Source organism: Labrus bergylta, chromosome 18 (assembly GCF_963930695.1).
Source record: "Labrus bergylta chromosome 18, fLabBer1.1, whole genome shotgun sequence".
NCBI classification, from domain to species: Eukaryota; Metazoa; Chordata; class Actinopteri; order Labriformes; family Labridae; genus Labrus; species Labrus bergylta.
In genome coordinates this window covers 9,926,220-9,949,364 of record NC_089212.1, presented here as the reverse complement: position 1 = coordinate 9,949,364, position 23,145 = coordinate 9,926,220, and the positions used below count along the sequence as shown (strand labels likewise).

Here is a 23,145-nt window from a genome sequence, read left to right as displayed (position 1 = left end):
CCTGATTGCCGTTTTGTCAATTCATGGCCCAACATTTTTTATGAAAACTCAGAAACAAATATTATTTACTCTTTATTTATTGGTGCAGGCCCATCTGTTCATATCACTTCTTTAAAGGAAAATTAAAGGTTTACTTTTCCTTACTTAGATCAAGAGGTAACATCTAAAATAACATCCTCCATAACAACTATTGGGCCGAGACTAAGGTATATACTATAGAATATATTTTATGCTACTCCTGCAGTGTGGATACCCACATATACAACAGAGACGTAATAAATAAATGTAGGCATTAAAGTAACACAAGAGTGATAACCATGATGTAACATCCCTTTATTGAGAATACCACACACCAATGATAACATGATAGCATGGAGAAGCCTTTCATTTCAAATCAAACATAAAACTGTCAAGCAAAGAAAAAGAACAAGGCTCGTTTCCTTTTAGAAAAAGTTTTTTGTCCATTGCCACAGAATGAAGGGCCTCCATTCAAGATGTATTAGTATTATATCTTTTGGTATGCAGTTTAAAATAATTACAGAACTAGAAAATTATGAACTGTAACATTTTTTCAAAATTTTAAAGTAGATTTTTTTAAATTACATTTTTCTTTTCTTTTTTTTCTTTTCTTTTGCACAGTTGTTTAGAGGAGTCAGGTGTTTGGAGTCGCCATAGTAAGGCCCTCCCCATTTCTGCTCAGTTTTCTGTGTCCTAAAACAACAAGGATTTTTTCGTTACCATCTTAAAGCTTACATTCTGTAAAGACAAAATCAGCAAGTAAGAATAGCTAAACTGATTTTTATTATCATGTCAACTTACTGCAGCATACAGTTTTCAGGATGTGGCAGCAGGTGGAGCTGTAGTAGCCAGGCCACCCACTTTTTGAGTGGCATCTTTCTTTGCCTGGTGGGCTTGTAGCACAGCAACAGCCTCTTCCACCTGTAGTAACATAACACAAAACAAGACAAAAGTAAATTAACACAGTAACAAGTGGATAAAAGACATACATGTGGCATTGTGGAGGAGGGAGAAAAGTACCTTTGATCGCAGAGATTCATGAGACTCCAGCATATGTAGCAATTCAGAGTTGTCAATCTCCAGCAGCATGCCGGTGATCTTTCCTGCCAGGTTGGCATGCATGGACTGAATCAGTGGAAAAAGACGCTCACCTATTTGGAAAAATACAGAAAAAAAAAAAATCAATCAAATCTAATGAAGGCTGAAAAGCATCAGAGTTAATGCATAATGTTATAGGATTTGTACCTAGCATTTGCTTCTGTTCCTGAGGGGGTGCAGCAGCCAGCATGGAGGCTGTGAGAGGCTCCTGGCCCTGAACATGTACAGCCGGCTGAGCCTGGAGGGCACAGAGAAAGAAATTAGAAAGTCATATGTAAAGCTTTGATTGTTTGAAATGACTGGAACACACTGAGATCTGACTAGTATTTCTTCCACACCTGCTGTAAAGCAATAGGTTGAACAACCTGGGGGTTTGGGTTACGGACACCAGTGGCATATTTGTAAGGAGGCATGGCACGGGGGCCGCCGGGGACTCCCATCGAGGGACGAGGAGCCATGGCCTGGCCAGCAGCTTGAAGAGAAGATAAAAAAACATGAACTCAGTATCTTGACCAGCTTTATAGTTCATGTAGTGTCAATGAAATGATGATGCAAATTGATAGTGTCAACTGGATCAATTACTATTAATGAACACACCTCGTGGTCCCTGTGTGCTACCAGGAGACATGTGCCTCAAGTTGCCACGGGGTCCTGGCTGGCGTAGTGAATTGGGTATCCCTTGGAAACCCCCTAGTGACAGTAACAGAGACAAAGAATGAAATTCATTTTTTTTATATTTATCTATTACGGTAATTTAACTCTGTATTTAAAGTTTAAGAAAGTGTATTTTAAGGGCAGCTGCATGATCATAAAGTGGCACAGTCTTACCTTGACCTCTGCCACCTTGTTGCTGCCATCTGGGGTTGGGTCTCATTTGGGCCAGCTGATTGGGTGCATAGTATGTTGTCCTATTCTGGGCCTGATGGATACCAGTAACAAAATTGTATCATTACATGTCACTAAAAAAGCATATTCTGCTGAAATACTCCTGTATTGTCTAGTATTTTAACATGGTAATTACATGGAAACCAAAGGATCAAAGTGTCCTCTGGAAAAAAAGGTAAAAAATGTCACTTGAAAATCTTGGGAACCCTAACCCACTTCAGCTTTGAAATACAAAATTAAACAAAAAAACTGTTACCTGATCTTAAATCTACATCAACAGATTGCGTATGTCAACTCTGACTGTAAACACTGACATATTTACCCCTGCTATGATCAATTCGAAAGCATAGTAGATACTATTTAACACATTCAGAAGACATTATGCAACATAGGTGTTTCATTTGAGTTGTCCACTTTGCAAATATTTATCTTGTATTAACTCCCTTTATAGCTCCACATTTGGTCTCCACTTACTCCTGTATGAAACATCTGGCTCTTAGGCTACAGGTCCACAATCTACAAAGCTAGTCGTTTCTTTTGCCTATCTTCAGTTTGCATGCATCAGATTTTTAGAACTTTAGTGCAAAAAAGATCTGTCTTCCTGATGACACTGAACCAAAACAGCAAAGTAACCAGTTTTCCAAAATAAAATAGTATGCTATCTCACCAAAAAGCTTAGAGCTTCTGAGACATGCAATGTCAAGTCATAACTATCCGTAGATGTCTAAGCGACCCCTTTCACATTAAACACATAGCAACTCAACCATTTTTTACATTACATTAATTGGATTTTAGCATTTATGGCAAGCATGTTCTTAACAGAAGTTCATTCTCACACCTGAGGCACTGCTGGCATGAAGTAGCCACTCGTGGGCTGGAATTGATTAATGATGGCATTTGCAGGCATGGCCCTCATTCCAGCGATACGCTGCATGTACTGGTTGGTAAGGTGGGCTTTGCGCTCCTCTTTGCGCTGAGCAAGAGCCACATAGAGGGGTTTGGAGCCAACGATGCGTCCATTCATCTCGGTCACGGCCTTGGTGGCCTCTTCAGGGGAGGAGAAGCAGACGAAGCCAAAGCCCTTGGAACGACCCTCCTCTAGCATCACCTAAAGAACACATTGTGCCTCAGTGACTTCAGGCATTTGATAAAATCATGCTGTTGCTGTATATTTATATTGATTAAATATATACATTCTAACCTCTGTATGAACTTTCTCACCTTAGCACTTGTAATAGATCCGAATGGAGAGAACTCCTTGCGCAGTTTCTCGTCGTCTATGGTGTCATCAAGGTTCTTAATGTAAAGATTAACACCCTGAAAAAAATACATACAGTCATGAAACATACAGTATACCAAAAAAAGCAGCTTGTTTATACTAAGTGACTGATTGAATTTATATTTTAAGAGAGAGATCAGAGCTTATTTTCTGCATACCTGATAACGACTGATCCGCTCTTGTTTCAGCAGCTCAAACTTCCTCTTAAGCTCTGCCTGCCGCTCCATCTTCTTCTGAGCCCGGCCCACAAACACAGTCTTACCACCGAATTCTGCGCCATTCATGTCCTCTACAGCCTTCGGATGAAAGTCATTATCAAAAGAGGGAATTACTAATGAAACTCAACTTAATACATTTCCATGAGACTAAAGTACCTTGTTAGCATCCTCATGTTTCTCATAGCTAACAAATCCAAAGCCTCTTGATTTGCCGGTGGGATCAGTCATCACCTTTACGCTGAGTGTTTTACCTGCACATGTTAAAGGTCGTGTAAGATTTCACAACTAGAACAACAGAGTGCTGCCAGTGAATGTTGTCCGATCTTACCATATTTGTCGAACATCTCCTTCAGCCGCTCATCGTCCACATCGTCGGCAAAGTTCTTGATGTAAACATTGGTAAACTCTTTGGCTTTGGCACCAAGTTCAGCCTCCCGTTCTTTGCGAGATTTGAAACGACCCACAAACCTGAAATAGAGGGAAAGCAGCAACACACACTCTTTTAAAACAGTCCTCACACAGAGAGAAACAAACCAGGATCCATCACTTGCTGTTTGCTTTCAAAGAAAATCCTCATTTGGGTTTCCAGGTTGGGAAAGTTCGACAATGACAGAGGAAGACCTGACCACATAAGCACAGGGAGTAAAAGAGTACAGGGACAACATCCACAAAACAAATTCACAGCTACCTTTCCCCATGTGACTCATCATTCCAAGTGTAGACATAGAAAAATATCATCCAACTTTTGTTAATATCACCAGAGGCAGGCAGATATGCTGGCATGCTAGACAACACAGTGACAACCATCTTAATTCTTGGTCCAAAACTTGATGAGGAGGTGGATGGAGAGGGGTTGAGGAACAGAGTCTCACAATACAAAGGAAAGCTCAGGAGGACCAAATGATCTTATATACCTTGCTATGATGACCTCTCTCTCCTTCCGACATCCAGTTTTGCATTCCTGCATTCGATCCATCACTAAAACACACAAGCGTGGTCATACACACACACACATACAAACACTCCAAGACCGGTGACCAGCGAGTGGACAAATGAGGCAACAGAAATGCGTCTTGTAGGAAAGATTAGGATATATAAAAAGTTTTTAGTTTTTTTTTTTATCTATATGTTTAGAGGTTATCTTCACACTAGTGGTAGTGAGAGGTGGGTTTATTAGTCAAATTATTTACACACAAAACCCAAAAAACTGAAAAGAAGACACAAAAAGTCAGTTCACCCAACACAAGTGAAATACAGTCATGTTTATACCCTAAGACACATAAGGAATCTCAGTGTAATACTTTAAGGCAATAGCCATAACTACCATATACTCACTAAGTGCTGCAATGTCTGAACTAACATTGGAAAAAAACGTTAAGTTTATGCTGTTTTTTTTTTTTTTTTCATTTCTTTAATAACACTATCAACAACCGACCCCCCTTTGGACCCCAGTTCCTAGATGATCAGACACTCACACCTTGCGGTCATTCAGAAGCATGCCGTTCATCTTCTCAATGGCACGGTCAGCAGCATCCTGGGTCTCAAAGTGGACAAAGGCATAGCCCTTGGAGCCATTTTCATCACATACCACCTGTAGGAGGGGAAGACATGAAGGTAAATATGTATCCATTAGAAAGGCATCATGACTCATCCCGGCAGTTACTTAATCTTAATGTTACAGTTTAAGAGCTATAGGGCAAGGTACTCTTTTGCTTTCTTGCAGAGAGTTAAATGATAAAATCTATACCTTCCTTAAAAGTGCAACCTAAGTACTGTATAACTCTGATGACTTTCATAAGAACAGCAGAACAAAAACTAAGCACAATATTTTGTGGGTAAGTGATTCTTTTGTGGTATAAACACAAATTAGAGGTTTTATATTTAAGGTTTGACCGTTCTCACTCTGATCAACAAGACGTGACCAGTTTGTAAATAAATGAGCTTTAACTGCTTCTCCTCTTTCCAGTTTTTATGCTAACAGGCTGCTAGCTGTAGTTTGTATTTAAAAGGCAGACATAAGTGTGGCACGGGTTTTCCATATTCAAATGTCTGTACAAGGCAAATTAGGATGGTTTTTTTTTACAAAATGTGGAAGGACTGCAACAGTGTGACTTGTTTTTTTGTTTATACAGGGAATGAATATTGGAGAATTTTTTTTTTTTTTTACTTATGAAGCTCTATTCATGTGAAACCTTTAAGCATGACTTTTTGTCTCCAAAAATCGGGATAAAATGCATTAAAAAAAAACAACAATCATCTTGAAAAGTCCCACAGTCACCTTTCAGACAACTGTACCTTGCAGGAGAGAATGTTCCCAAAGGCAGAGAAGGTGTCATACAGTGCTTTGTTGTCAATGGACTTGTCAAGGTTCTTGATGAACACGTTGCCCACTCCAGACTTCCTGAGGGAGGGGTCTCTTTGGGACCACATGATTCTGATTGGCTTTCCCTTCACCACGTCAAAGTTCATGGTGTCCAGGGCTCTCTCAGCTGAAGGGGCAGAGAGGTGGGGGAGGGGAAAGGTCATGGGTGTTTGTTTACATGGAGCAAGTCTGAAAACATGTGAGTCACTACAGCATGTTACTTCATATAATGCATCATGCAACTACTATGTGACAACTAGCCATCCCTTTAAATCACATGAGCACTGCCTTGAAACACTCAAATAACAACAATAACAAACGCTGGATTGTACTAAAACGTTTTTTTCCCCTTCTGTGCAGTGTATGCTGCTTCAATGTAGAATCCCTGCTGCCCCACGATTTACCAGCCCCATGTATCACGGTAAAGTTACTGCAGTGGGCCATGTGGCTGATGAGCAGCTGGGACAAATGTGGAGGCAGCTGCAGTGGGCAGGCTGGGAGCACATGGCTGCCTTCGATCAACTCACTACATGCTGCTTGGCCTAGTACCACCTAGGCCCGTTGCAATGGTACAGAACAACAATAGAACTAGTTATGGTGTTGATTATTCATTTGGAACAACTGTCAGATTATCAAATCATTACGTCTTCTTTGGGCCCAATTTCATTTCAGAATTTCTACTATTCCTCTTTCCATTTATTGCTTTAACTCAAATATAGGCTTTCATGTCCATGTGGCTACACATGCCAAACATCCCTTTGTTCACTTACTCCACAGTAACACACGCGCACACACACAAACACACACACACGCACACGCACACGCACACACACACACACACACACACACACACACACACACACACACACAGTGCAGGCTTTCCAACTAAAAGTGTCTGGTAAACAAAACAGAGCTGCCTTGCGTCTGCTGGCATCAGCAGTTTGGCTCGCAATTGTACTTCACAGCCCGTGTGTTCAGATAAGGTGTGTTTTTACTCTCAAACATATGGACCTCTGGAGGTTCAGAGAGGGAATCTTAGCATCTAAATCATATATTAAAGTCGTTACCTTAGGTGATGTCATTAACAACCACACTAAGATATCGTTTTTAAATGTTGACAGTTACTTAATCATTAATGACATGTTAGGAACTTTCAAGTATAACCGGCAGGCAAATTGGAGTCTGCTCAGAAAAGACCTTCTATATTTAGAGAGGGGTCCTGTGAGGTATGTGCTGGCATGGAGGGAGAGTAGAGCATTCTCTACCATTGATGGGGAAGAAACACATTCAACTAGAATGCTCAGATGAGTAACACTGTTTACTCACAAGGTTACAGCACGACAACAATCTAACAAAGTTGCAAACTATCTATATGCTCTCTCACGGAATCAGCTGACCAGCTCCAGTTGTGTTAATGTCCATATTCTTTGTTGCACTAAAAGGAAGAAGACTCCTGTCCTACAGACACGTGCAGGGACTCCATGTAAATACAAAAAAGCTACCATCCCCCCCATGTCTACACCTCCAATAACAAATGGTGTATTCTCACTTGTGGCTCTTATTACATTTACTCAAGTGAGTTATACTACCTTCCTGGAATGCAGCCATTTGTAACCCCTCATTACTTTGGCTTTTGGTTCCAGACATGTGCACAGATATTTTGTGACAGGTGTTTCACAATGAAACAATCGAAGAAAAAAAAAAAAAAAGTCCACAAAATGTAAACAGTATGTGACAGTCCTTCAAAGATAACCACACCATCTGCTGTTATTACTCAATGGTTTGATGCCACTGGCTGCAACTGGAAAAGACACTTCCTCACATTTGTTACATGTTAAAGAGAGACACTTGTGCATGAGACTGGATTAACAATCTGAAGCAGTTCAAGTGGTTAAACTATGACAAGGAAAGTCAACCATATGATTCACCTATTCCTTAACAAGATACAGGTTTACAATGGAGTAAAATCGAAATAACAATAGGATCACGTTTTTAATATTACTGCATCTACCAGACAACACACATTTAAATAAAAAGAGATGAAGCAGGGACTATTGCTCAGCTGTGCTTTTCTTTTGTTCCTCGTCTTCAGTGAATGTAGAAGCAGAGGGCAATGGGAATTGGTTTTACTCTGTGGCCTTTAAATAGGAGCAGAAATAGGTCATTTTGGAATTAATACATTAGATGTGTAATAGGCACATACACCCTTATTTTGTGATTTAAGTGATGGGCACTTCTATTCTGTTAACTTAAATTGTCTTCTCTGCATATGTTAAGGGATTTCTCTCACATTTTTAGCAGAGTACACAAGAACTGGGCCCGGTTTATATGGGTCAAACTAGTTCTTCAACCAGCCTAAATAACTGCTATGGATGTCTTAAAAGTAAAAGCAAAAATAGCACCTCAAACATAATTAAAGCAAGGTCATGCTTTTTTTTAATTAAGAGACACATTTCCCTAATTGTATTCACAATGCAGACTGAGATTATTGACATTGACAGCATAAGGTGACATAGTTCATATCTGTATGATGCGTGTACTTCTACACATGCAGGTAACATGCTCAAACTATGCAGTGATCACACACTTTTCATCTCTTACCGTCAGCAGGTTGGGAAAAGTTAACATACGCGTATCCCAAGGATCGCCGGGTGATCATGTCTCTGCATACTCGAATGGAGAGCACCGGTCCGGCTGGGCTGAATTTCTCATACAGCATAGCCTCCGTGATGTCGGGGTGCAGGTCGCCAACGTAGAGAGAAGCCATCGGATAACTCCCCGTAGCTGCTGTGTTCATATCTCGGACTCCACTAAATGTTTGAACGGAGAGCTCCCCTTTCCCTCAAAAAGGCGTGAGAAAAATAGCCGGTATGAAAATATTCCGAGTCCGAACTGTGCTTCACCTAATAAAGACACTGACAGCTGGCTCTCTGCTCAAGCGTGCTCAGAAAAATGTCGAACCTGGAAAAATCACGGTATAAAGCGAGGTCTTCTGAAGTGTTTCTTCCTTTAATAACGCCAAATTCGGGTTAAACCCGAGGCCTCCTGGTTCCAGGTGTTTTTTTTTTTTTTTTCTTAAATTAATGTTTTGCTATTTTTGTAATAAGCGTTTGTTTTTCCTTTAAGTATTGCGGTACTTGTTTTTATAAAGATTTTGTAGATTTTATATTTTTTATTTTATTTTTATTTTAAGTTTTTCAAGAACGGTGAGTTAGACACTCACGGTTGTTTTGTGGCCGGGGAAAGAGACTGCGTAAGGACACGCATGGGCACTTTATAGAGAGCGGCGGTACGGAGGAAATAGTGGCCAGGGTCAAATTTAGGATGAGGAAAAAAAAAAAAAACAAGAACCACTCACTCACTGAGCATGCGGCATAAAAGGGAGAGCAGCACACTGTACTGGCCCAACTACACAGCCCGGCTCCCCACAGCGACATCTGGGTGGGAAGACAAAAGCTTTCACAGAAGGGACAAACTACTGTGGACTTTTCCAGACGTATGAAGCCGCAATTTAATCAATGAAAGGCATTGCGTTTAAAAAGGAGAGTTTGACTTTTTTTTTTTTAATTTCAAGTGAAGTCTGAACCTGCATTGCTTATACCGGAAACCATGAAATAGCCTACCAGTTTAATTTAAAAAGAAAAAAACAAATTCGCCTACAATTTTTCAATAGTTTATTAATTTAAAGTATTACAGAACATGTTACAAAGCTGCAGTTATTCTTGTTCACTCATCCTGCAATAAAAGAGACAAACAGAATGAGTTAGTCAGATTTTACACATGTAAACACACCAACATATAAGAGCAAATCAAACCTGAAATTATTTTTTAATTAACCAAACATAAGAAACCTCAACAAATCCAGGAAAGCTTGAAACATTGCACTTGGTCTGCGTTCCCGCTTTCCCTCCATCCCAACTCTTGTGGTCACAGCTTTCCCCTCTGGTTGATTCAGCTCTTCTTCCTCATAACTCAACACCTGTGACCCATCAGCACCATTGGACAACTGAAGTTTTGTGCGAATTATAGGTGGAGCAGCATATGCTCCTTCTTTGGGTGCTTCAGCTGCTTGCCTTTCAGCTCTACTTTTGTCAAAGTTGTCTTTATTGAGGACATTTCTGGGTATCTCAGCTGGCAGAGAGGTGACAACTTCTTGTGGAGACTTTGAACTAAACATTCCAGTTGGTTCAAACCACCTTTTTCTCTTGCTTTCTTCATTAATGGCTGCTTCTTCCAGATGTGGGAGCTTTATGGCCCCATCCACCAGGGTAATTAAATTCAATTTTTGATCTCCAGTATTTGTTTTTGAATTCATGATAGACTCCTTAACTATAGTTGAAGGCTGCAGATCAGGAATGTCCTGTAATAATTTGTCTACAGAGGCCAAACCAAGAGTCTCAACATGTTCTTGTATGTGTCCAGGTAGCCAAAGGGTCAGTCTAGCAACTGGGTCCTCACTCACCACCACAACACCCCGTGGGATTTGAGAAAACTTGCGTCTCGATAAAGTAGTACCAGCAACAACCCAGTCTGTAGCTGCAGCGTCAGAGGAGTCAGACTGCATGGAGTCAGTAAGACTGGGGGTTTCTTGTGGATCAGAAACTGAAGGCTCAGGACTTGTCACTTTTTCTTTGTCCACAATGACGAAGGGTCCAGTGGTGACAACAGCCATGGCATCTAAAACACACGGCACAGATAACTTCAGTTAGAAACAGATAATGTCATTTATTGAGACAGTTTTTAGGGGTGAGGGGAAAAAAAAAAAAAAAATCTGACCTTCAGCAAGATGCCTGATTGGCAGGCCTTTACACTTTGAGCTACAGCAGTCACACACATCTGCAGTTCCACTCAGATCATCCCATCTGAAATGTAAAAAAACCTCATGAAGTAATGAAAAAAAAAAAAAGTGTAAACTTAGTCACTGACAGATTACATTTAACTACCTTGACTTCAGCACATTGTAGTTACAGGATTTGGAGCCAACAGTGACACCCTTGTCTGAGATTAGGACCCTACAGTGGATGTGCAGCTTCAGGGGAGGAGAGTTTAATAAAAAAAAAAAAGTGATACAGATGAACATGGCCAAAAAGGAAAAAAAAAAAAAAAAAAACTAGGGAAACCTTACCTCAGAAATATTATAAGTTGCATTCAGAATAAAATTAACCACATCAGCTCTGTTGGAGGTCACAAATTGTACAGCAGCATGAGGAGAACCCAACAGGGCTGTGCACCTGGTGGGGAGTGAGGATATACCATGTGATTTTAACAACATGGACACATTTTACAACTTGTTACTGAGTGGCTTCTCACCCTTTATTCATTATGACTGCATGTCTGGGTTTAATCCAAGGCTCAGGAGATGCAGAGACATGACAGGACTGGATGAAAAGCTGCTCCTGATCATACCTGGTTCTGGCTGACACCTGAAAGTTGATAACCTGGCCTCTTTTATACACATTAGAGTCAGCGGTGCCATACCAGGATGCTGCAAGGGGGGGGGGGGAGAAATAAAAAAGATATATTGTACATAAAATGATTCAACAATACAGGCACACAAGTGACTTATATTACTCACGGTTCATGGCTTTGATATTAAAGGTCTCGCCAACATTTGGAAATGCAGTTGATACAAGCAAGTTTTGAGAATTATATGACCTGAAAAGACATAAAGCCTCCTTTAGTGTGCTTTTTTTGTGGCCTTTAAAAATGTTTAAAGTAAACAATTGATTGACCTCTGTGGGATGCAGGAGATGTGCACTGAGGAAGGCGTTGGCCACCAGGTGTTGGGAGGATTTTCGGAGTTCAAGTGGAGAGTATTGGTGAACATCCCAAGACCGTTCTGCATCTGCAACAGAGTCTTGTCTCAGAAAGAGCCACAAAAAGCTGTGGGAATAAAGAAATCTGTAACGCCGCAGTTTAAAGAACTTACCACACGTGTTGTTCCACACTCATCCAAACTGTAAGTGAAGACAAATTGATTTGGCATCTCTCCATTGCTGAAGCAGCCATTACCCAACTGGATCTCCTCTCCAGCCAATTTGACACCATTAGACCTCTTATCAACCAGCAGGGTTAGCTTAGAGTCATCACAAAACACCTCTACTTGCGGAATGTTCATGATGGGAGGCAATTCAGCAAGCATGTTGAAGTCAGGAGTCGGATGCCATGAGCTTAAGATGGAGTCATATGGAAACAAATCTAAATTTCCTTCAATTGGAAAAGGCCTGATATGGTCAAAAAAGCCTGCAAAATCATGAGGGAACCTGGCATCCAGCTCATGTATTACTGACTGAACAGTGATGACATGTCCAGCAAACATGCAAAGAAAAAACTGTACAATCCCCATTGCAAACCTCCAAGTGGGCCAACCACTCTGATCACTGTCCAGGCCAGGTGTCTCATTAAAAAGGTTCTGTGCAGGAGGACCAGGTGCTGGCAATTAAGCTAACAAGTCTGGTAGGCAGCAGTTAATTATGCTGTTTGTGTGCTTCAACACTCAGGAGGTAAAGTCATTAATTGTCAGTTTTATTCACTTAATCACTTAATCACTGCAATATAACTGTTTATTTAGTCATTCATTCTCTGCACACAAACAGTTTTTGTTTTTATACTGTCTGCAAGTTATAAACTATTTCTCATTAGTTTTAGTTTTGTCTTCTTTTAGCTAGAAAGATATGCATCGTAAGTTACACAACTTTTTCTTTTCTTTGATATTTATTGGAACGTGGTGTCTTGTACTTGTTCAAATTACTATTATAAATGCTCACTGTAACACAAGATCTACTATAGCCTACTAGTTTATACATTTCTGAGGCAAACAAAGAAAAATATGTGTCACTATCCTAAAGACTATGAAATATATATATATATAAAAACTCTTCATTAATCAATCATAATTATGATAAGTGTTATCTCAAAGCGCTTTACAGAAGGGCAGGTAAAATACCAGACTCATCACTTCATATAGGCTACAGTATAGTCAGAATTTTTGCTATAATGTTTAAATGTAAAAAGTCTGTTTAAATAACAGCTAATAGATGTTTCAAACTAAATGCTTTCCCCAAACAGTAATCTCTTACAGTGAATGAAGGCTAGGGGGGGGCGGAGCTTCCGCACAGGTAGGCGGAAGGTTACGATTGTTTTTTCCGCAGGTGAGCGGCTGTAGAGGAAGACAACTATACGAGGAGCGGAGGGTTAAGGGAAAAAAAAGGTGTCAAAAATGACTCCAACATAACTTGTACACTAATGAAATCTAAGAGGACATAAAATACATCATGGTAAATTTAGGTAAGTGCACTTTAATCGTGTTTCAAAAACGTTTCAGAATATATCGGTGTGTTGCGCACTAAACTTTTTAGGCGTGGTCTGCGAGCTCTAGTGAAAGACGCCTACATTTTGGTTATTTGCCTACTGGGACATATTGTTGTGTTCATTTGGTCACATATATCTCTATACTACAGTAAAGCCCACATTTTACATTCATATTGACTGTGAAGAGAGTAAAAATAGGAGACAGCCGAGCTAAATAGCCTACAAGAGGTATATGGTGCCTTTGTATAGTCTACCAGAGTATTCAGTTTCAAGGAATTCGTTTTGATGAGTGTACTTACATCCACTTCATCAACATGTAAATACTGTGAATATCATATCATGGTGTTATTGTTAATTAGATTGACGGGATGTGATAATTTGTACTTGAGTGGCAGCAAACTTTGTTTTACAAATATTATGACCAAAAACATTGTGAGTTTTTCCACAGAACTCAGCTTGAATGAGACAGGCCCCTTGGAGGTTTCTGTTCCTACCTGAGCCCTCATAGGTCAGATGAAAGGTTATGTTGAATGTTTGAACCCCTCCCAGAGCTTTGCCTTGTTGGTAATAAGGAGGGGCCTTCATTTGGGTCGGTGTTTCACTCTTGCCCTTTAGGAATGAACAAAATAGTGCAACACAATCCCTTGCACAGTGCACTGAAGATGATTGTCACCCGCCTCTGCAGGGGTCCTGTATATTTTGTGGTAACTGCCTTTTATCTCAAGCTCTGCACGTTGTTCTAACCACCGACCCGCTTCCTTTTGACTTTGCTGAAACTGCTTCCCTGCAATGAAGTCAGCTCTCATACAAGTTGTCACTTGATATACAGCTTGTTCTGTTTATCAGTTTACTTTAATATATGTATGCTTGTACTGTAATTACATCTTGTAGCACCACATTGATTCCTGTCAACAATTGATGCACACACAGCTTATTACATGCTTTAGTCTGACAATGTGGACCTTTGTACAAACAATAAACAAAGCTAGCTATGAGTCTTTTCACATTTTCCCAAAGGCCATGTTGCTTAAAATGTCTCTTTCTCCTCTAGGAGTATGCTGTGCCAGCCTCAAGGACAACAAGACCCTGATGAAGATGGGGCTGGGGCTGGTGCTGGTGGGCCATGTCAACTTTCTTCTCGGAGCACTTGTGCATGGCGCTGTGCTCAGACATATCAATTTGCACTCTACGGCTAGTACCAAGGAATATGCCATTTCTAATGTCATTGCCATCGTGGCTGGCTTGGTGGTAAGTTGAAGAACATGTGCATTAAGTGGTTATGGAGTAATTTGATATTTAAAGTAGGTTATGACAGACCAATCATGCACAACAAGTATGTAATGGTTTGTTGCTATTACATAAAACTCAGTATCCAAGCGTGCTACAAATGTGTAAATAAAGTCCATGTATTTAGTTCTAAATCCTTAAATAGGACCTGTTTGAGTAGTAATGATCATCTGTCACTGAATTTCTGTTGGTTATAACGAAACATCTCCTCCTTAGGGAATCATTAGTGGAATAACAGCCATTGTCCTGTCCAAAAACAAGAAAAACAGGATCCTGGTAAATACTGCTCCCCTCTCTTTGTTGCAGTTTCTCCATTCAGCATGTATCTGTCATTCTCCGGCTCCTGTTAGAACTTGCCGTTGTTTTTGAGTGAACGCATGGAAAGTGCAGTCACAGAAAATACAAGTTATTCAAAATGTTAATAAATGGGCAAATGCAAATGTAGAAATAATTTTTTTCAGCATAATCTCAGTTGGAATTTCTATTTCATAATTCTTCTGTACATTGAAAAGCTTTTGTATTGTCAAGCTATTGCACAATGAAGATTTAAGAGTTGTGTTTTCACCAACATTTTCATTTTGTTTTTGTACCTTGCAGCAGTGGGTCTTGCTGGTCTTCAGTTTCATTGCAGGTCTACTGGCAGTTGCCTCCATCCTGGGCTTGTCGGTTTCTATTGTTAAAGCCATAATTCACAAAGGATGGAGCCTGCTAACACACTGTACGTTCCCTGATAAAGATGTCGGCTCCTCTGCCAGCATCACATACGAATGCCCCTTTGATCCCACTCGTATCTATGTAAGTTTGGATATGTTTGAATTAGTCTGTAAAAAAAAAAAAAGTTTTCATTAATTAGTTATATGATTTTGTTTGTATGTGTTAACTCAGGGCACAACAATCATTCTGTGGGTGCCTCTCATCTTGATGTGCGTGGTGGAAACAGTGTTCTCTTTCCGCTGCTTTGCTGTCTGTACTTCATTCCTTTACCTCTGTCCGTGCAGAAAGAGGCCGATCCGGGCCAAGGCGGTAAGTTGCGTTCAGATCACTGACACTGCTAGACCTGCACTTTTTGTCATAGTGTTTCTGTCACAAGTGTGCAAGAGTTTTTCAAGACTGATTATTGTGGTATTTATCCCACAAGCGATTTCAGTCAGACACTGGCTTGAGATGTTATCTGTTTTAGCATAAATGTTCATTTGTAGTAATATGAAGGTTTTACAGTACGGGGGAAATGAGTTTAATACAGGGATACACAGAGGGTATCGGTGGATTTCAGCCTCCTTGACAGACATTGACCCATCGTCCAAAAATGTGACATGCACCAATGTTAGCAGCTGATGTATATCTGGTGTATCGATCAATTTAAAGCAGGCAGGCTAGTATAACTGCAGAATGGAGAATATATTTTATTTATTGTGAAGGAGTCAGCTGTTGGATCAAGTGATTGGTTTTCATGGTCAATCAAAAATGAAAGAAAATGTCGGAAGTGTGGGAGTTCAAGATCACAGATTTACCGTATGCGAGACATGTTCCAGGGACATTTCAAGAGGAGCGATTACTGGCTACAATTTTAAGACATCAAAACTCAAAAGACACGTCCAATTGATGAGAATTAATTAAAAAACATTGGAAATCACTCAGTTGTTTTTTTTACACATTGGTATAGGTATTGGCCCTGATTTACACAATTAGCGGATCTCTATTTTGAAACACTCCACTTCTACAGCTTTACCAAACAGAAAACCAATAAACTGAAATGGAAGAAAATACTCTATTTTGTGAAGAACAAGTATTTAATCTTACAAGATTAAGCACTTTCCAGCCTGTCTGTTGTTCAAATAACGGTGCTGTTATAGAGTGCAAAAATCAGCAAACAGACTTTTAAACTATCAAGTAATTCTGCTTCATCTCATAATTTTAGTACAAGGCTTAGAATTGGCATAGTTTCCAGAAATAAAAACACATTCAATCCAGCTGAAGTTTTAACCTTTAACTGGCCCGGCCTACTTATTGTGCACAAAAAAAAGCAACGCGACACTAAATATAATAAAGACACAAGAAGCCAGTGGTTGAGATCTTCTGGCTCAGCAAACAGAGCACTGTGGTTTCTTATCGCATGCTGTCTCAGTGCACAAGCACATGGCTTGATCTTGAAAGTAAAATTAAAGCAGGAAGTTTAAGAAGCACACATCATTAACAGCACTTTGGTATATTTACCCTTTGGCTGTATCTTCACCTGGTCTTCACCGATCAAAAATGTAAATATCGCTCTATGAATAAACTGTTGTCAATGTTTGACCTTTGACCCTGAAATAGCATTTTGTATAAACAAAATGCTAATTCAAGGAGTCAACTTTGTGTGTGATGTGAGTTTTCAATCAAATTTTAATAATTGCAGCCAAACACTACAAGTCAGCCTGTATTACATGTCCTCTAATTGTTGCTTTAGCTGCTAAACACACGTCTATATTATTCACTACATTTCCCTTGCTGAATCTTTATCTATTAGAATAATAATTTAGAGATGGCTTCTTGATATGTTTGAATATAATGTGTTTCAGGTGCATTTTCAGAGAGCTGTTCACACTGAGCCTACACCTCGGGCAAGAGACCCACAAACAGATGTTGAAGCAGAGCCTGCAGAGCGGGATGAGCTGCTGGAGTCCAGCACGGCAGTGGAACGGAGTGAATGGCTCTGAAGCAGATAAACCTAATGAGATAGGTTGGAAACTGCTGGGCTCGACTTGATGAAAACGCACTGTCAGTTTTGACTTTGTTGTATTGTCTGTTACACGTCATGTCGTAAGACGACTTTAAAGACTTAACAGCAAAACCAAATGCATTTTATTCCCTCTGGAGGGAAATCATTTCCTGGTACAGTTCTGCTGTTGGTTAGGTCCAGAATTATGTTATTTGCATACTGTTAACGAAAGAAAAAGAACAGCACTGTAAGTGGTTTCTGAATATTAAAATTGTTTGCTTTTTAAAATGATGTTTTTTCTTGAGACCAGAAAGGTTAAAATCTGATTTCTAATTAAATTACAGAAAAAAAGCTTTGTATCTTTTTTAGGGCAGTTTTTTTATTGGTTTTAAAAGTGTGCTCAACACACACACCAGGGTCAGATTTATAGAACAGTTGCACGCTCTCTTGTGGAACACTATGACTCATGTTTCAGAATATAAATATATACAACAATTGAAGTCCAGTACTTATCTTGAATCCTGTCTTACACTGAGTACTACTGGACATACAAGTCCTAATTTCCTTGGAATAAAACCCTGACATTGGCACTCATCTGACAGGACTCAAACACCTTCAATTCAGCGAGGCAGGAGTCCAACAGACTTCCCAAAGATGTCAATTTGTCAGTAATTGGCGCACACTAAATTACATCCTAAAATATAAGACTAATATATGTCAACTGTGACGTGTAAAAGGTATTCAGGTATAAGCAACCCTCTCTACCACACTTGGTGACCGTGGCAGGCAAGACCAGTGACACAGATGTATTACAGAAAAAGATCTATTGCATAAACATGCTTCAACTACATATTCAAAGACAGGAAAAGAGTGTGACTGAAAAACAAAACAGAGTAGCCAAAATATCTATGATTTAAATAAATTAAATCCATCAGATATATAAAAGCATACATGTACTAAGCCATTTTTACAGAGTAGCTTCACTGGGGAAGGCAAATGACATAGCATGAGAGAATAAAGGATATAAAATGAGAAGGCATACAAAAACAATACTCAAACACTGACTGACTTCAGTCCATAAACAGCAAAGGTTGAAAAGGTGACCTAGAAAATCATGTTTGGATCCCTGTCCCATTTCAAGAGAGGGGAGGCCTCATTTAAAAGGTATAGTCCTTCATGGATTTCCACAGCAGCACCCTTGGAAAGATGAGTTATCCAAAAAATCTTGCTTGAAAAAAAAAAAAGAAAAAAGAGAAAAAACAAGGATCCGTCCGGATCAGTTGCGCTGGCATAATTTACTGCGGAGGACCTCAGGGTGTCTTGGACTCTTCTTTTGGCCTAGAAGAGACACAGAGTAAGGATATAATTAACACTCCCAACAAGCCACAACCTAGACAACAAAATTAAGAATGCTGCGTGTGTCTTACTTTGATGTGTCCATTTTCTCCTCTTCAGGCACCTTCTCTTCTTCTTTTACTTCTTAAAAAAAAAAAAAAAAATCATAGATCTTAAAACATAGCCTTTGTATCATATGGGATGATTTAACTTAAAATGTGAACTCATAAGAAATGTTAAAAAGTTCCCTTGTTTCAAACTTAACATGAGAAAATGAGGAAAAAAAAAAAAAGTGAATAGATACCTTTTGTTTCCTCCTCACCTTTCTTCTCCTTTTCTTCTCCCTCTTTCTCTCCTTCAGTTTTGGCCCGTTTGGCTTTCTTGAAGCTGGCTGCATTTCTACGGCCGCCTTCGCCTTCATCCTCTGAGTCGGAGAACTCCTCCTCACATGCTATCCTTTTGTCATGAGCACGGACTAAACAGTAACAGGAGGACAGGGTTGGATTAAAACATGGCTCACAGATTTGACTGCAGGACATATGGTGTGACTTTGTGAGGTGTTCCTACTGGAGATGCGTTTGTTGGGGTCATCCTCCTCCTCATCCCCGCTGTCCTCCTGCACAGCATCCTCAGGAATGGCTTGCATCTGAACCCCTGGGGCATGGGGTAGCATGCGCAAGTTCTCAAACAGGCGCTGCCTACAGGACAGAATACAGGTTAAAAAAAACTGACCAGAAGCTAAATCTATTTCACTATGAACAGACATCAATCAATTGATCTTTATTTGTAGAGATACAGGCACTTATCAATTACTTGGCCAAGTTTCAACTTTCATATCACAATACAAAACATGTAGGAGCTGCTGACCGATGAGGAGACTGGATTATGACTTGCTTGATGCTGCACAACATGCATAATACAAATCAGTATTTTAAACAAAGAGGGAAAAAAAAGCCTTTACACTATTGGCCACCTCATGCACTCACTTGATTTTCTCCAGGTAGTCGTTGGTGTTCTGATTGGTCATGTTTGAGGGGCTGATGTGCAGCTTGAAGTCTGGTCCAAAGTACTCAAAGTAGTCGTTGTATGGGAGCTCTGTCAAGTTCAAAAGTGAGAATATATACACTTTACAAATAGCTTTTTCAAAATCAAATAAATATGAAGTCACGTACTTGTTTGAATGAGGCTGCTACCAATGTTTCATGTCTATAATACCTCCATTTCAAGCAAACTGTACAAAATGTAGCTCTTCACTAATAATTGTAAGAAGTAAGGGAAACTACCCAAGCCAAGAGGGATGTCTTAAAACTGCCATATCAAGCTGGTTATATCCAATACAGCATACACCTATAGACTCACCGTTGGGGATGGAGGTATCAAGGGCTACAGCAGTCTCATACGTCCAGCAGCGGGCCACATTGCGGATGGTGTAGCCTCCTCCACCGAGCATGAGTAACGGCAGGTTGAAACTCTTCATGTACTCAACACACTTGGCATGACCTAAGCAAAAGAGCATGGAGAAAATACTTTGGACTCTCTTCTCAACTTGTCAAGACAGTTGTTGCAAACCTCTTTGCTTACAGTGTTATCAGAGGACCATTATGTTTCGTCAACTGACCTTTAATGGTGAGGTTAAAGCAACCAAGCCTGTCTCCTGACAGAGAATCTGCTCCACACTGCAGAACCACTGCACTGGGTTGGTACATCTCCATCACTTTGGCCATTATCTATGCAAGAAAACAAGATATTCACACTCAGATTGATACATCAAGGGAGATCTGAATTACAAAAACATCACAGTCAACATGTCTTCATGAACTTACTGGTTTGAATATGGCTTCATATGACTCATCATCAATCCCATCCCTCAGTGGGTAATTCACAGCATAATATTTCCCCTTCCCAGCACCAATGTCCTGCAGAGAACAGGCCAGAAGTTAGTTCACTATATGACAATGAAGAAAATAGTTTATCTGTTGAATATTTCTTTTAGGCTTACCCTCAGGTCCCCTGTGCCAGGGAAATACTCTCCATACTTATGGAAGGAAACTGTCATAACACGGTCTGTGGTGTAGAATGCCTCCTCCACACCATCCCCATGATGGATGTCAATATCTATATACAGAACTCGCTGGTGGTATCTGGAAAGAGGGGAAATAATAATTTCAGTCCAAAAACTGTTGAGATGAGACGTATAGTTTGTGATATAATTCTTTCTTAAAGTCAGACTTAAAGATAATGTGTTCAAACACACAAAGAATCACCCCCTCCCAAGCAAACATCCTATGATAGGACTTTTTTTTTTTACTCACTTCAGTAACTCCAGAATGGCCAGTACAATGTCATTGACATAGCAAAAGCCTGAGGCCTCAGACTTCTTGGCGTGATGCAGGCCTCCAGCCCAGTTGATAGCAATGTCGGTCTGCTGTTTGTTCAACTTGACGGCACCGGCTGCAGCACAGGGAGGTGGGGGGCATTAGCAACTACAACTGGTACACACCGCAACAGATTGTTGGGAGCGAAGACGGCACGAATGTTGTCCCAACAAAACACGAGTGGAACGAATTTTAAGAGGAACAACGTACCGACGGAGCCCCCTCCTGAGAGCTGGCAGAACTCAAACAAGCCATCAAACACTGGACAGTCCTCTCCCACATTAACTGTAAAGCAAGGGCAGAGACGTGATCACCCTTTTTTGCTCTCCTCCAAGAGTTTGATGAGGGTGAACGCAAAAACCACAACTCTTTGCCCATACTTACATCTCTGCATTTGTTTGCTGTACTCAGACATGTTGTCCGGTCGAATTGAACGAAGGAATTTGATGTAATCGTCACTGTGATACTTAGTCATCTCCTCACCGCTGGCTTTGTGTGGACGCTGTAACACACAATTTAGTTTCATTAAAAACAGGATGTAAACTTAAGTATTTAAAGCACTGTACTGTTGATTTAACTTACATAGATCTCCATCTTTCTGTACAGGCCATAGTTAAGCAACAGGTTGTGAGTCATGCGGATTCTGTGGGGCTTCATAGGATGACCCTGACCGTAGTAATAATTTCCAACATCACCTGAAAAGGAGGGAAACGAAAACACAACAGGTTGTAATGTTAAATGTTTTTAAATGCATCACTACAAATGTAACACACACAAAAAAAAAACCTCATGCATAATCAGTGTAGAGCAGGATCGTGCAGACATTCAAAGGTACAATCAAGCTCGTCTGTAAAGATGCTGCAGACGGACATTAACCCTTAACATATACGGTCATCTATGTCTTCATTAAACTCCACAAAGTACACAGATACACGATCAGGACGTCGCTTTATCACTCGTGGTGAACACAGTCGACCCCAGTGTTATTATATCAGCACTACCAGGCATTAGATGTAAGCGACATGGCCCATTTGAATGTTAGCTTTGTTGTAGCGTTAATGAAGTACGCGTATCCCCTTTGTTAGCGCTCTAGCTAGTCACCTTAACTAATCTAGTTTAAGAACTAGTATTTTAGAGGTAAACGCGCGAAATTCTACCGCAAAGGCACTGGGTGTGTTAAATAAGATATCATAATTTGTGGGGCACACACACACACACACTCTGTGTGGACTTAGCGGCAGGATGTTAGATTGAGATGTAGACGACCGCCCGCGACGTAAGCTAGCTAGGTTAGCTAACGTGCCAGGTTAGCATGAGGTGAAACAAAGTGCGACCCCCTTTTTTTTGTGGGTGCAAATGTCGCGGGGTTTCATTCATTAGCGCATCCGTCGTGTTTTCAAACAGATACATAAAAGCACTCACCGTCGTAGTAGTAGCAAACTTTTTTCTTTGTTCCTTGGGAAGTAAGCGCCATTTTAGTGCTGTTTGGCTGGCTTCAGCGCACACACCGCAGGAGACAACAGCGACGAGAGGCGGAGAGTTTGTTTCAGTCAGCGGGGTGTAATGTGAGGGGCGTTCCACAGGGGGCGCTATACTTCATGTGCTGCCAGGAGGGTGTAATGTGAGGGGCTTTCCACAGGGGGCGCTATACTTCATGTGCTGCCAGCGGGGTGTAATGTGAGGGGCTTTCCACAGGGGGCGCTATACTTCATGTGCTGCCAGCGGGGTGTAATGTGAGGGGCGTTCCACAGGGGGCGCTATACTTCATGTGCTGCCAGGAGGGTGTAATGTGAGGGGCTTTCCACAGGGGGCGCTATACTTCATGTGCTGCCAGCGGGGTGTAATGTGAGGGGCTTTCCACAGGGGGCGCTATACTTCATGTGCTGCCAGCGGGGTGTAATGTGAGGGGCGTTCCACAGGGGGCGCTATACTTCATGTGCTGCCAGGAGGGTGTAATGTGAGGGGCTTTCCACAGGGGGCGCTATACTTCATGTGCTGCCTTTGTCCCACACTACACAATAAAAGTCTATTATTTTCACACATTTAGACGAACAAACTAACTCCACTGTTGTGATTAAATAGTGAGATCCCTTAATTGTTGATATGAATATCCCTATGTAAAAGCCCGTGTTCTGCATATAGTATATATATATATATATATATATATATATATAAATAATAGAATTACTTTATTGATCCCAAACTGGGAAATTGTGGTGTTACAGCAGCAGGTTGTCCAACACACAATATGAGTAAAAAACACAATGTTAGCAAATCTA

At 40.5% G+C, this 23,145-nt stretch overlaps 4 protein-coding genes across 8 annotated transcripts; 1 reads left to right on the top strand and 3 right to left on the bottom strand.

Moving 5' to 3' along the window:
- Positions 1–316: 316 nt before the first annotated feature.
- On the bottom strand, positions 317–9,126 carry pabpc4 (poly(A) binding protein, cytoplasmic 4 (inducible form)). 2 transcript variants are annotated; one of them, XM_020645060.3, is made up of 15 exons: positions 8,462–9,126; positions 5,794–5,987; positions 4,974–5,089; positions 3,827–3,966; positions 3,655–3,749; positions 3,439–3,576; positions 3,223–3,318; positions 2,840–3,109; positions 1,945–2,035; positions 1,714–1,806; positions 1,455–1,588; positions 1,264–1,354; positions 1,039–1,169; positions 820–939; positions 317–711 (listed from the first exon to the last, which is right to left on the bottom strand). In XM_020645060.3, exons 1-14 carry the CDS (start codon positions 8,655–8,657, stop codon positions 835–837), a joined length of 1,890 nt encoding a protein of 629 aa, XP_020500716.1. In that variant the 5' UTR covers positions 8,658–9,126; the 3' UTR covers positions 317–711; positions 820–834. The 2 variants fall into 2 exon arrangements, with proteins under 2 accessions (XP_020500716.1, XP_020500717.1); XM_020645061.3 differs by having other exon boundaries at positions 1,482–1,588.
- Positions 9,127–9,519: 393 nt separating this feature from the next.
- Positions 9,520–12,247, bottom strand: zpcx (zona pellucida protein C). Its single transcript, XM_065966533.1, has 9 exons — positions 11,790–12,247; positions 11,593–11,705; positions 11,436–11,515; positions 11,171–11,345; positions 10,986–11,091; positions 10,804–10,889; positions 10,637–10,722; positions 10,323–10,537; positions 9,520–9,595 (listed from the first exon to the last, which is right to left on the bottom strand). Exons 1-9 carry the CDS (start codon positions 12,204–12,206, stop codon positions 9,587–9,589), a joined length of 1,287 nt encoding a protein of 428 aa, XP_065822605.1. The 5' UTR covers positions 12,207–12,247; the 3' UTR covers positions 9,520–9,586.
- Positions 12,248–12,988: 741 nt separating this feature from the next.
- On the top strand, positions 12,989–17,444 carry tmem54a (transmembrane protein 54a). Its single transcript, XM_020645017.3, has 6 exons — positions 12,989–13,147; positions 14,223–14,419; positions 14,675–14,734; positions 15,056–15,253; positions 15,344–15,481; positions 17,017–17,444. The coding sequence occupies exons 1-6, from the start codon at positions 13,135–13,137 to the stop codon at positions 17,152–17,154; spliced, it is 744 nt and encodes a 247-aa protein (XP_020500673.1). The 5' UTR covers positions 12,989–13,134; the 3' UTR covers positions 17,155–17,444.
- A 519-nt stretch (positions 17,445–17,963) lies between these two features.
- Positions 17,964–22,440, bottom strand: hdac1 (histone deacetylase 1). Of its 4 annotated transcripts, none has more exons than XM_065966425.1 (14): positions 22,289–22,440; positions 21,449–21,561; positions 21,251–21,368; positions 21,077–21,151; positions 20,804–20,942; positions 20,491–20,632; positions 20,315–20,407; positions 20,110–20,218; positions 19,851–19,991; positions 19,478–19,586; positions 19,059–19,189; positions 18,796–18,966; positions 18,584–18,635; positions 17,964–18,494 (listed from the first exon to the last, which is right to left on the bottom strand). In XM_065966425.1, the coding sequence occupies exons 1-14, from the start codon at positions 22,338–22,340 to the stop codon at positions 18,467–18,469; spliced, it is 1,473 nt and encodes a 490-aa protein (XP_065822497.1). In that variant the 5' UTR covers positions 22,341–22,440; the 3' UTR covers positions 17,964–18,466. The 4 variants fall into 4 exon arrangements, with proteins under 4 accessions (XP_065822497.1, XP_065822498.1, XP_020500671.2 ...); XM_065966426.1 differs by having other exon boundaries at positions 18,584–18,632; XM_020645015.3 differs by having other exon boundaries at positions 18,814–18,966.
- Between the last annotated feature and the right edge of the window lie 705 nt (positions 22,441–23,145).